Here is a 12,924-nt window from a genome sequence, read left to right on the forward strand (position 1 = left end):
CAGAACACGCACAACCTTGAGGCGGATGGGCTACAACAGCAGAAGACCCCACCGGGTACCACTCATCTCCACTACAAATAGGAAAAAGAGGCTACAATTTGCACGAGCTCACCAAAATTGGACAGTTGAAGACTGGAAAAATGTTGCCTGGTCTGATGAGTCTTGATTTCTGTTGAGACATTCAGATGGTAGAGTCAGAATTTGGCGTAAACAGAATGAGAACATGGATCCATCATGCCTTGTTACCACTGTGCAGGCTGGTGGTGGTGGTGTAATGGTGTGGGGGGTGTTTTCTTGGCACACTTTAGGCCCCTTAGTGCCAATTGGGCATCGTTTAAATGCCACGGCCTACCTGAGCATTGTTTCTGACCATGTCCATCCCTTTATGACCACCATGTACCCATCCTCTGATGGCTACTTCCAGCAGGATAATGCACCATGTCACAAAGCTCGAATCATTTTAAATTGGTTTCTTGAACATGACAATGAGTTCACTGTACTAAAATGGCCCCCACAGTCACCAGATCTCAACCCAATAGAGCATCTTTGGGATGTGGTGGAACGGGAGCTTCGTGCCCTGGATGTGCATCCCACAAATCTCCATCAACTGCAAGATGCTATCCTATCAATATGGGCCAACATTTCTAAAGAATGCTTTCAGCACCTTGTTGAATCAATGCCACGTAGAATTAAGGCAGTTCTGAAGGCGAAAGGGGGTCAAACACAGTATTACTATGGTGTTCCTAATAATCCTTTAGGTGAGTGTATGTGCCTTAAAATGTTCAATTACAGTTGTAACTTCAGCATTTGACCAGCACACTTTTTGTCCTTTCCACAAGGTTTTCAATTCCTGCCTCATGTTCATTCTCTGTACAGAAGAATACATGCTTTAGTAAACTCTAACTATATGAGAGCTCATGTACTTACAATGGTAGTCATATTCAGATTTAAACCTCAGGTACCTTGAGGAACTTCAGTGGTTTCTCGATAGGCATCTTCTGAACACCTGTAGGAAATCAGTTATAGACAGATCAGAAACTCAGATGTAACTCAAACCTGCATCTAGAACTTAAAACTGGTTATACATCTGATCTCTAAAAATTACATTTCAAATGACATTCAAAACATTATTCTGGAGATGGAATGTTGTGTTAAACATCTCCTTTTCAAAGTTTTTGACCAACATGAACATGATAAACTTATTGGTTTGGTACTGATTCCATTCATTTTGTTCTAGAAAAATTGTTATTTATAATAATATCTGATTATTGATAACTGATTTTTACAATTAATGGCAAAAGGAATGTTTAGAAATGTAATTTGATATTATCTACTGGCACACTATAGTATGATATATATATACATACACTATGAACAATTCTAAACGCTTTTGTTTTTGCCCCCATTTTTCATGAGCTGAACTAAAAGTTCTAAGACTTTTTCTATGTACACAAAAGGCCTATTTCTCTCAAATATTGTTCACAAATCTGTCTAAATCTGTGTTAGTGAGCACTTCTCCTTTGCCGAGATAATCCATCCACCTCACAGGTGTGGCATATCAAGATACTGATTAGACAGCATGATGATTGCACAGGTGTGCCTTAGGCTGGCCACAATAAAAGGCCACTCTAAAATGTGCAGTTTTGTGTGGTCTCAGGGGGTCTGGAAACAAGTCATTATCTGGTGTGACCATCATTTGCCTCACGCAGTGCAACACATCTCCTTCGCATAGAGTTGATCAGGTTGTTGATTGTGGCCTGTGGAATGTTGGTCCACTCCTCTTCAATGGCTGTGTTGGATATTGGCAGGACCTGGAACACGCTGTCGTATACGCCGATTCAGAGCATCCCAAACATGCTCAATGGGTGACATGTCCGTTAGTATGCTGGCCCTGCAAGAACTGGGATGTTTTCAGCTTCCAGGAATTGTGTACAGATCTTTGCAGAATAGGGCCGTGCATTATCATGCTGCAACATGAGGTGATGGTTGTGGATGAATGGCACAACAATGGGCCTTAGGATCTCATCACGGTATCTCTGTGCATTCAAAGTGCCATCAATAAAATGCACCTGCGTTGGTTGTCTATAACATACGCCTGCACATACCATAACCCCACCATGGGCCACTCGATTCCCAACGTTGACATCAGCAAACCGCTCACCCACATGACGCCATACACGCTGTCTACCATCTGCCCTGTACAGTGAAAACCGGTATTCATCCGTGAAGAGAACACCTCTCCAAAGTGCCAGACGCCATCGAATGTGAGCATTTGCCCACGCAGGTCGTTTACAACGACCAACTGCAGGTCGAGACCCCGATGAGGACGATGAGCATGCAGATGAGCTTCCCTGAGACGGTTTTTGACAGTTTGTGCAGAAATTCTTTGGTTATGCAAACCGATTGTTGCAGCAGCTGTCCGGGTGGCTGGCCTCAACGGTGTTGGAGGTGAAGATGCTGGATATGGAAGTCCTGGGCTGGTGTGGTTACACACGGTCTGCGGTTGTGAGGCCGGTTGGATGTACTGCCAAATTCTCTGAAAAGCCTTTGGAGACGGCTATGGTAGAGAAATGAACATTCAATTCACGGGCAACAGCAGGTGGACATTCCTGCTGTCAGCATGCCAATTGCACGCTCCCTCAAAACTTGCAACATCTGTGGCATTGTGCTGTGTGATAAAACTGCACATTTTAGAGTGGCCTTTTATTGTGGACAGCCTAAGGCACACCTGTGCAATAATCATGCTGTCTAATCAGTATCTTGATATGCCACACCTGTGAGATGGATGGATTAACTCGGCAAAGGAGAAGTGCTCACTAACACAGATTTAGACAGATTTGTGAACAATATTTGAGAGAAACAGGCCTTTTGGGTACATAGAAAAAGTCTTAGAACTTAGATCTATAATTTTGTTCAGTGAATATAACTGGCTTAAAACCATTTTTCTTTGGTGAAAATACTAACGTAAAATTGCACTACAATATATATTGGTTTAAAATAATAATAAACATGTTCATAAACACAAACTTGTTATGCTGGGTACACACCAAAAGATAATCAGGCTGATTTTGGGCTGATTTCCCCCTTCTGAAAATCCTAGCTGTGTCCCGATTATCTTGATGGTTATAGATTATCTTATCAGATTTTCCCTTGGTGTGAGGTGTGTTAAGAGTGTCCGAACCTGATCGGAAGAACGTCAGAGCCGACCTGATCGCGAATCGCAAATATTCAACATGTGGAATATTTACGATCAGAAATCCTGAAATGTGGGGGGAAGCCCGAGGACAAACACGCGCATGCTCTGGAGATTATCACGTGAAAGGAAACCATATCCAATCAAAAAGCGAGATGAAGGAAGACGGAAGCATAAGAAACGCAGTCATGGCGCAGCACAAACTGAAATTGATGTGGACAGCAGAGATGGAGGATCAGCTTGTTGATTTGTGGCGCAAATGTTTACACAACGTGTTGTGTAAAACATTTCCAAACACTATCATCGCAATTGCTTCCTGCATATCGTCCGCCATGCTTATTCTGAGGTCTCTAGAGTGTTAACAGTCGAGACTCTGGTTGCATGGTCTTTAGGGTTGGGTATCTAGAACCGGTTCCAAAATGCCAAAAACCGGGGATTCGATAAGTCGCGCACACTTCGATTCCGCTTATCGATTCCTTACTTTGGTGATGCTCACATGCGCGAGGTGAATGTCAGTGAGCATTTGTTTACAGTTGTATTGATCTGCCAGGACCTGCCTGCCGCACATGCGCTGTACGTTATATTTACGATGGCGGAGCGCAGCAGACTTTCGAAAGTTTGGTTAAGCTTTTCAAAAAAAGATGAAAATACAGCGAATTGTATCACATGCAAGAAAGACAAACTAGAGCCGCATAATTCTGGATAAAATGAGAACCAGTTTTGTTTAAAATAGAGATCATGAATAAATACATCAGACAATTAATACGAGTCGAGTCTATAATTCCTTAAAGTGTATATATATATATATATATATATATATATATATATATATATATATATATATATATATATATATATATATATATATATATATACAGTATATTGTAAATTAAGATGCATTGTCACAGTTTTACTGGTAATAGCCTAAATGTAACAAGAATAAAAGGTAGAAAAAAGTATTTGCTCTCTTTTTTCTCTCCAATAAATATTGGAATCGAAACCAAGAATCGTTAAGAACCGGATTCGATAAGCAGAATCGGAATCGTTAAAATTTAAACGATACCCAACCCTAACGGTCTTTTCACATCATGGCACACCACACACTATATGAGCAAAACGGTTAAATCTAGGATTTTTTGTCCTCATGTTTGTGGTCCATCACATTTTGAAAATCTTATAAGATGTAAAATCTTTTGGTGTGTACCCATCATTAGTTGACACATACCAACATTACTGGAGACGCCTGCAGCTCCAGCAGGAACATCACCTTCAGAACCGCTTTCATCAGGATCACTGGCATCAGAGTCCGTCATACTGATCTCATCTTAAAGAAAAAGAGACATTTAAAACAAGAACATCTTCAGTTTAACCTGTATTGAGAAGTCATTTATGAAACATGACAAATGGCACCGTTTAATAATAATAATCATATTAATAACAACTATAATACTTCACTAAGATCACTATTATTAGAATTATCGCCTAGACAGTGATATACTAATACTGTCAATGAAAAATTAATATTTTATAATGAGTATATTATTTTACAATAAGAGGTTATAATACTTTCTTAATTTCTTCACTTAAGCTGTTATACTGGCAGAAACCTGCAGTTTAAGTGAAAACAGGTTTATAAACGCATCTTATTGAAAAATTGTATTACTACAAAAAATGTGGATATAATGCGAATGTGAAAATAGAGAGTAACTGGTGCTGGTTGCGTTCCCAAATGCATGTTAAACTTATGGCACATGCAGAGATGGAGTTCACTGCATTCATTCCCTGTGAAACGAGGCATGGAAAAAGCCAGATCATGAGCTGATCGAGCGAGCAAAGTGTGCTCTTCAGTTTGAAACACGCAGCACAACAGACTACAGACTTACTTTCTTATCGTCTTTTGCGATTTGATAAGGGCATTGAGCCATATTGTGCTTTTGATTTTAGTATGTTTGAGAGATGCTTTACCAAAGCAATTGCGCAAAACACAAAGACAATTTATGTTATTATGAGGCGTAAAAATATTTTCGGTTCTTTTGGTTCAAACTGTGGAGGGACAGATTAGACTGTGGTCAGTCACTAGAGTAAAGGTAATTAATGGTAACACTATGAATTTTACTCCTCCCAAAAATGCCAAATAATAAACAGGTGACAGCGTATTTTAGGCTATATGACACGTTATAGTGAGATATGACAGCGCTTCTGCAACACGCATCACTGCAGATGAGTAGCTGAGGATCTCTTCAGCATGCTGATGCACAAAATACAAACTAAAAATAAATTAAAGTAAGTCGCAGATGCTCAACACACAGTCATCTTCATTAAAAGTAGTGAGAATAAATGATTTTACCAGTGCTGATGCTACTCTCTCTCCTATTGATCTTAAAATTAGCTGATGATACAAAAAATGCTGCTCATAGCGGTAGCTTTCGATGACGTGAACACCGTTAAATCTGATATAGCGCGGGAATTGAAGATCGGATTTATGTCCGTTTTGTGAAGACACATTTATGTGGCCAAGTGTAAATGGAATTGTTTTGACAATGAAATGACCAGGTGTAAAACAGCCCCAAAGATGATGTGAAAAAGTTCTTTCTAGACTAGCATTTCCTAAAATGATGCAATGCTCTTTTTATTACCATCTCAACACAGTCTTGATCCTCCAATGATGATTGTTCCTTCTCAGGGCTCACCTGAAAGCAAGGCAAAGAAAGAAAAAATAAACATCTATTAGAGACAAAGGATTCAGAGATTCTCCAAATGAAGCAGCACAGATACTTGACTCCATTAACACTGACTGATCACTGTCATAAAACATAAAATTAAAACATTACATTATCAATGATATACTTGAGCAAAAGAAGGCTGATGACGCCAAACTAATTCAGGTATGATGGGACATTTCAAACCACTCAGTATTAATACTGATCAAATTAATGAGATGAATAGTGACTTAAGATTTAAAACACTGTGACATAAGTTGTAATCAAGTATAAAGTTAAAACCCTATAAATATATGGTCATAACCAATCAGGGATGCATGAAAATAAATGCTCATTGATGTTGTCGTTGTCAATCCGATAAGAAAATTAGGCCGCTATATTAACACTAATAAATAATGGATTTCTTCCTTCAGCTTCAGATGTGCGCTGTTCACCGTGATGGTTTTGAAATGTTTGAATCACAAATCTGTGAAATCAGCGCATTGTTACAGGGAGAGTTCGCTTGTGGAATTGTAAGTTGTAATATTTTTTATTTTTGTTATATATCTGATTTATCTCATATAGGATGCATTTGGCTGAGTTAATGAGTGCTACAGTAAACACTTCACTGTAGGCCACACCGGTGGTCAGCAAAACATTAATTATGATTGGGACTGTCATATATACATAACACTATAATGAGCAAACTATTGCATTAAAAACGTCGTGAATTCTTTGGGTTTAGTTGCTGTGTTTCAGCGTGTTGTCCTGGGAGGAGCGCATCCACAACAGGAGTTTCACTATGTAATAGTTGATTACTATTAATAATAGCTCAAGTTAATCTGTGCATGATTTTGTGCAAGTATAAGTTGTAATATTGTGTTTATTTTGTATAAATATCTAATTTATCATATATAGGTTGTGTTCCGTTGAGCTAAAACCATCTAACAAAGCCTCAGGTTTAGGGGTGTTCCTTCAGCTCTTTAGGCCATTTCATTTTAAGTTTAATGTTGTCTAATAACATTTTAATTTCATTTGATTTATTATTATTATTATTATTATTAAGGCAATAGATGTTTTGGTAAAACTTCACAATACATATGTTATTGCATTAACTAACATGAACTAACAGAGAAAAACTTTTGTTAATGTGAGTTAATAAAATATGTGAGTTCATGTTAGTTCACAGTGCATTAAATTAACAGATACAACACTGGATCCTAAAATGTCTTGGAAAATGTTGAGATTAACGTTAAGTAAGATAAACATTAAGTAAATCATGTAGAAGTATTGTTCATTCATTGTTAGTTCATGTTAACTAATACTAACAAGATGAAACCTTTTTATAAAGTATTGCCATTTTTTTATAAAGAAAGTTGGAAATATGAATGTAAAATTTATTTTAGAAGCTAAGAAACCTTACACTGGTTCAAACTAGGCCACTACTGTATATGTTTGATTTATGTTGAAGTGTTTGGGACATTGGCTTTAAAGTCGGCATGAAATGGAAGTTGAGATTGTCATTTTTTCCTTGTTGTGATGTATATCCGAGTGAAACTGCTTCTGAAATTAGAAAAAAATGTAGGGCGGGGCTTGATTTCGTCCTTCGGGAATTGATTGGATCGTTGGAGGTTGGGCGTTGCAAACAAAATGGAGGCAGATTTGAATGCCAGTTTACATTCAGTTGTGGAGGATTTCTCTCCACCGGACTCCCCCACCGTTACCCTCACATGAAGGATTTTTTTATTGAGGAGCCCAGCGACGAGAACAAGGACAAGCAGCTAAATTTTCAGGCAGGAATCAGACCATATTTATATGAGCCTCCCGCGAAACGAGACAAACACCGATAGCCGCACCCTCATGGGCTCTGGCCGCACCCTTTCGCCATGGCACATGACCAAAAGAGAAGAGAGGTCGTTTTCGAGGGGGGAGGGAAGGGTAATGTATTTGATTAAAGATTATAAGGGTACATGAATTTTGAAAAAATAATGAAGTGCACAGATAAATCATTTATAATAAACACTACAATATTACATATAAAAAGAAGATTTGTCAAATTTGATTTCATGCCGACTTTAAATGATGTGCGTTTCGTTTTTGTAATCAGGCTTTCAAAGTATATCAAATTTTGGATTTAGATTCATCGGCTAATATATCAGATATCGGCTTTCGAATATAAAGAATGATCAGTTATCGGCCCAAATGTTCATATCGCTGTATCCCTAATTTAATTTCCAAAAAAACAATACCTTCTGTACATCTCTGGCCTCTGACTGGGACGGGGACGGACTCTTCATTTCGAGAGTGGAGGGTTCAACCTCACTGAGAGTCTACAAAACATAACATTAGACATGAAACAGTGGTGTAAATGTGTGAACACTAGATCTCACAGATGTCTCTGCTTCGTTTGCTCGTTCTCTTCCAGCACAACTCTCACTTACCTTGTCTAGTCCCACAGTCAGAGCAGCACAATCACTGTCTGATGACCACTGGCTCTTATGGCTCATCTGAGAATATGAAATTAAGCGTTACATACAGAAACACTTCACCTAAGAGTTTAAAAAAAGCATTATAAATGGAATATATAAAGGATAATGTACAGTCAGTCAGTAATTAATACAAAATAAACTGACAGGATAATAAGGGTCCTGATACACAGCTACCTATCAATAAATATTTGCACATGAAATACTGATTTGAGATAATATACAAGATTACAAAATAGTTAAAGTTTTCAAATCAATATTTAAATGCTACCACAAGGTAATGTTCACGGCTTTTATGCATCACATTACATGTGTTTTCATTACAGTGTGTCAGGTTGTGTGTAGCTTTACACCAGTTTTATGAGGACACCGTTTTATGAGGACATCATAAGAACAGGTTCCTGATGTTTGACTTGACAGAAGAATCTCAGTGTGTTGTGTAAGTTTGACAGAATCCTGGTCTATGAGGACACAGTTTTATGAGGACATCATAAGAAAATGATCCTGATGTTTGACTTTGACTGAGTGTGTTGTGTAAGTTTGACAGAATACTGGTCTATGAGGACACTAGATTTACTGGGACACTGGTAACTAGATACATTTGGACGGCACTGAGTTCAAGTGTGTGTATGTATGAGAGTGATACGAGACATTGCGCCTGTGCTAGATGTACAGTAAGTGATCGTGACTCACTTCTTACACACACAATCATAATTCAGTGACTGATAACTGTGGCAAATAATCTGTTTCTGAGGAAACAGAGTTATTACATTAACTTATTGGATACCTTTAGAGTTGCTGTATCTTGTTCAGGTTTCATCTGATTCTTCAGAGTTATCATCTGAAAAAAAAAGTAGTAAAAATATATAAAAAAGACAAATAAATAATAATTTTAGTATCACTTATTGAAAGCCAAACAGAGGTTGCTATTTTTTACCAACTTCTTCAATGATTATATTTAATCTGACAAGCACAAATAGTTTTCGCTATTGGTATTAGCCACAATGAGCTGTGAATTATGGGTTATCAGTATCGATCCTAATATTCCATATGTGTGTCCCGGTAAATCTAGTGTCCTCATAGACCAGGATTCTGTCAAACTTACACAACACACTGAGATTCTCCAGTCAAGTCAAACATCAGAACATTGCTCTTATGATGTCCTCATAAAACGGTGTCCTCATAAAACAGGTGTAAGACACACACACACTTGACACACTGTAATGAACATGCATGTAATGTGATGCATTAAAGTCATGAACATTAACTTGTAGGGCTGCACAATGTATTGCTTTATCATTCATACCCATCTGTGGTAGTGACATTGCAGTACAGGCCTCTGTGAAGTCAGGCTATGTAAAGACTCTGCCGTGTTATTTTACAGTTGATTACTCAAGTTCTGTACCTAAATGCTGTTAGACTTACCTGGAATATATGAGGCATTGTTTATTTCACATCTTTGTTCATTTTTTTTATCTCTGCTTGCAATTTATTATTTTCTATGCAGATGCAAACCCCTACAAAATCACACCAATCATTCTAGAATGATTAATTATTTCCAAATAGAGCTATTCAAGACATCTGGTGAAATTGCTTTTCATATTGAAAAACTTTTGTTAATGTGAGTTAATAAAATATGTGAGTTCATGTTCGTTCACAGTGCATTAAATTAACAGATACAACACTGGATCCTAAAATGTCTTGGAAAATGTTGAGATTAACGTTAAGATAAACGTTAAGTAAATCCTGTAGAAGTATTGTTCATTCATTGTTAGTACATGTTAACTAATACTAACAAGATGAAACCTTTTTGTAAAGTGTTGTCATTTTTTTATAAAGAAAGTTGGAAATATGAATGTAAAATTCATTTTAAAAGTTAAGGAATCTTACATTAGGCCACTGTACTATTATGTTTGATTTATGTTGAAGTGTTTGGGACATTGGCTTTAAATGATGTGCGTTTCGTTTTTGTAATCAGGCTTTCAAAGTATATCAAATTTTGGATTTAGATTCATCGGCTAATATATCAGATATCGGCTTTCGAATATAAAGAATGATCAGTTATCGGCCCAAATGTTCATATCGCTGTATCCCTAATTTAATTTCCAAAAAAACAATACCTTCTGTACATCTCTGGCTTCTGACTGGGACGGGGACGGACTCTTCATTTCGAGAGTGGAGGGTTCAACCTCACTGAGAGTCTACAAAACATAACATTAGACATGAAACAGTGGTGTAAATGTGTGAACACTAGATCTCACAGATGTCTCTGCTTCGTTTGCTCGTTCTCTTCCAGCACAACTCTCACTTACCTCGTCTAGACCCACAGTCAGAGCAGCACAATCACTGTCTGATGACCACTGGCTCTTATGGCTCATCTGAGAATATGAAATTAAGCGTTACATACAGAAACACTTCACCTAAGAGTTTAAAAAAAGCATTATAAATGGAATATATAAAGGATAATGTACAGTCAGTCAGTAATTAATACAAAATAAACTGACAGGATAATAAGGGTCCTGATACACAGCTACCTATCAATAAATATTTGCACATGAAATACTGATTTGAGATAATATACAAGATTACAAAGTTAAAGTTTTCAAATCAATATTTCAATATTTAAATGCTACCACAAGGTAATGTTCACGGCTTTTATGCATCACATTACATGTGTTTTCATTACAGTGTGTCAGGTTGTGTGTAGCTTTACACCAGTTTTATGAGGACACCCTTTTATGAGGACATCATAAGAGCATGTTCCTGATGTTTGACTTGACAGAAGAATCTCAGTGTGTTGTGTAAGTTTGACAGAATCCTGGTCTATGAGGACACAGTTTTATGAGGACATCATAAGAGCATGTTCCTGATGTTTGACTTTGACTGAGTGTGTTGTGTAAGTTTGACAGAATACTGGTCTATGAGGACACTAGATTTACTGGGACACTGGTAACTAGATACATTTGGACGGCACTGAGTTCAAGTGTGTGTATGTATGAGAGTGATACGAGACATTGTGCCTGTGCTAGATGTACAGTAAGTGATCGTGACTCACTTCTTACACACACAATCATAATTCAGTGACTGATAACTGTGGCAAATAATCTGTTTCTGAGGAGCACTGGTCGCATGGCACTGCTTATGCATGGAAACCCTGAACTCACCTTTATAATGATTGCTGAATCTGCCCTGGAGCTCATCTGTGTCTGTAAACGGCATGCCCTCTTCCAGATCTTGATCTTCTCCTTCACTGACTCACTTCAGCCATCATCCCATGTGTCTGCGCGCATAGAAAAAGACTCTCACGACCATTGCATTTCATTTGACCTATTATTCAAAAAGCTTGTTTTAAATAAATTGATCAATTATGGTAAACAGCATTCAAGTTATTTTAATACTTTATTATATGATATTTAAGGAATATGTTAATTGATAATAACTATTCATTCATAGATTTCATTCACAATTAATATTATAGGCAATAATAGTGACAGTATTAATAAGACTGAATCAAACAGAGTTCTAATAATATTCAGAGTAGCCTATATTTTATTATAGTCAGGAGTAATAAGAGCACATATTTGTGTCTTAATGTGTTTAAAGCAAGCATAACTGTAGTAATATTAACAGTAGCATATCAGGATACTGTACTGGGTGAAATAGCCTCCCCTTCACATACTGAAACGTTAGTCATGCCAACGCGTTATTATGATGGCTAGACTATTTTATGAGATCAGAAAAGGTAGCAGTTACAAATATAGTGCAATCGAAAACGAGTTTAAAATGACAAGCATCGCTGATTCCCTCATGTCAGTCTGTAAACAGAATCACTAACTTATAGGTCCGCTAGCACGGTTAGCATCACGCGCTAGCTGCTTTCTAACTGTAAAACGAGCAGCGAAGAGCATACAGAACATGCACAAACAAGCCAACCGGACCCACGTGCTATTAGAGAAGCAATTAAACAACATTATAACTTACCTTTTGGATAACAGTTGCCTTCATCAGGTCCACAGATGTCTTCTCAGGTGCAGAGTTTGTCCAGTCCAAACAGGAAATGACGTGACGACGAATGACTACACCTCTGATTACGTTGTACTTATCATAATATAAACGGGATTTTATTTATTTATTTATCATATATTTAATGCACAATTAATAAATTACAGGCAAAAATACTTAAATAATTAGTATTTTGCATTAGTTGCTACACATTTTAAAGCTGATTGAAGCTCCGCCCACTGGCGCCATCTTGTTTTCGCGATCTCCCGCCTACCGGTACCGATCTGACCAATCACTAAAGCTGATTGAAGCTCCGCCCATTGGCGCCATCTTGTTTTCGCGATTTCCCGCCTAGCGGTATCGATCTGACCAATCACAGGCCCCAAATAATACACTTGTGTGAAAGATGCAAATTTTTGATGACACGGGTGTAATACCAGGACCTGGCTACAGGGGCGCACTCTCGAAATCAGGGATACACTGTGTATGGTAAAATTTCAGGGTTTTGTGGTATGTAAGGACATGGCGCCAAACTTTGAGAGGG

General features: G+C 37.7%; 1 protein-coding gene across 6 annotated transcripts in view; it reads right to left on the reverse strand.

Moving 5' to 3' along the window:
• Nucleotides 1–12,452, reverse strand: part of LOC308691500 (uncharacterized protein) — a 13,602-nt gene extending 1,150 nt beyond the window's left edge. The window contains exons 1-11 of one of the 6 annotated variants that reach the window (XM_081366805.1): nt 12,360–12,452; nt 11,543–11,658; nt 10,691–10,756; nt 10,499–10,579; nt 9,166–9,219; nt 8,334–8,399; nt 8,142–8,222; nt 5,830–5,883; nt 4,419–4,517; nt 928–1,006; nt 1–169 (exon numbers count right to left, since the gene is read on the reverse strand). The exon at nt 1–169 is cut by the window's left edge and continues 1,143 nt beyond it. In XM_081366805.1, the coding sequence (XP_081222931.1) occupies nt 4,503–4,517; nt 5,830–5,883; nt 8,142–8,222; nt 8,334–8,399; nt 9,166–9,219; nt 10,499–10,579; nt 10,691–10,756; nt 11,543–11,578 (453 nt within the window). In that variant the 5' untranslated portion in view covers nt 11,579–11,658; nt 12,360–12,452 and the 3' untranslated portion in view covers nt 1–169; nt 928–1,006; nt 4,419–4,502. Of the gene's footprint in view, nt 1,007–1,913; nt 2,558–4,418; nt 4,632–5,649; nt 5,884–8,141; nt 8,223–8,333; nt 8,400–9,165; nt 9,220–10,498; nt 10,580–10,690; nt 10,757–11,542; nt 11,659–12,359 lie in introns of those variants that run through there. The other 5 variants (XM_081366806.1, XM_081366804.1, XM_081366807.1 and 2 more) reach the window with 5 other exon arrangements.
• Nucleotides 12,453–12,924: the final 472 nt, after the last annotated feature.

This window comes from Scardinius erythrophthalmus, assembly GCF_964197995.2.
Source record: "Scardinius erythrophthalmus genome assembly, chromosome: 5".
Lineage (NCBI taxonomy): Eukaryota > Metazoa > Chordata > Actinopteri > Cypriniformes > Leuciscidae > Scardinius > Scardinius erythrophthalmus.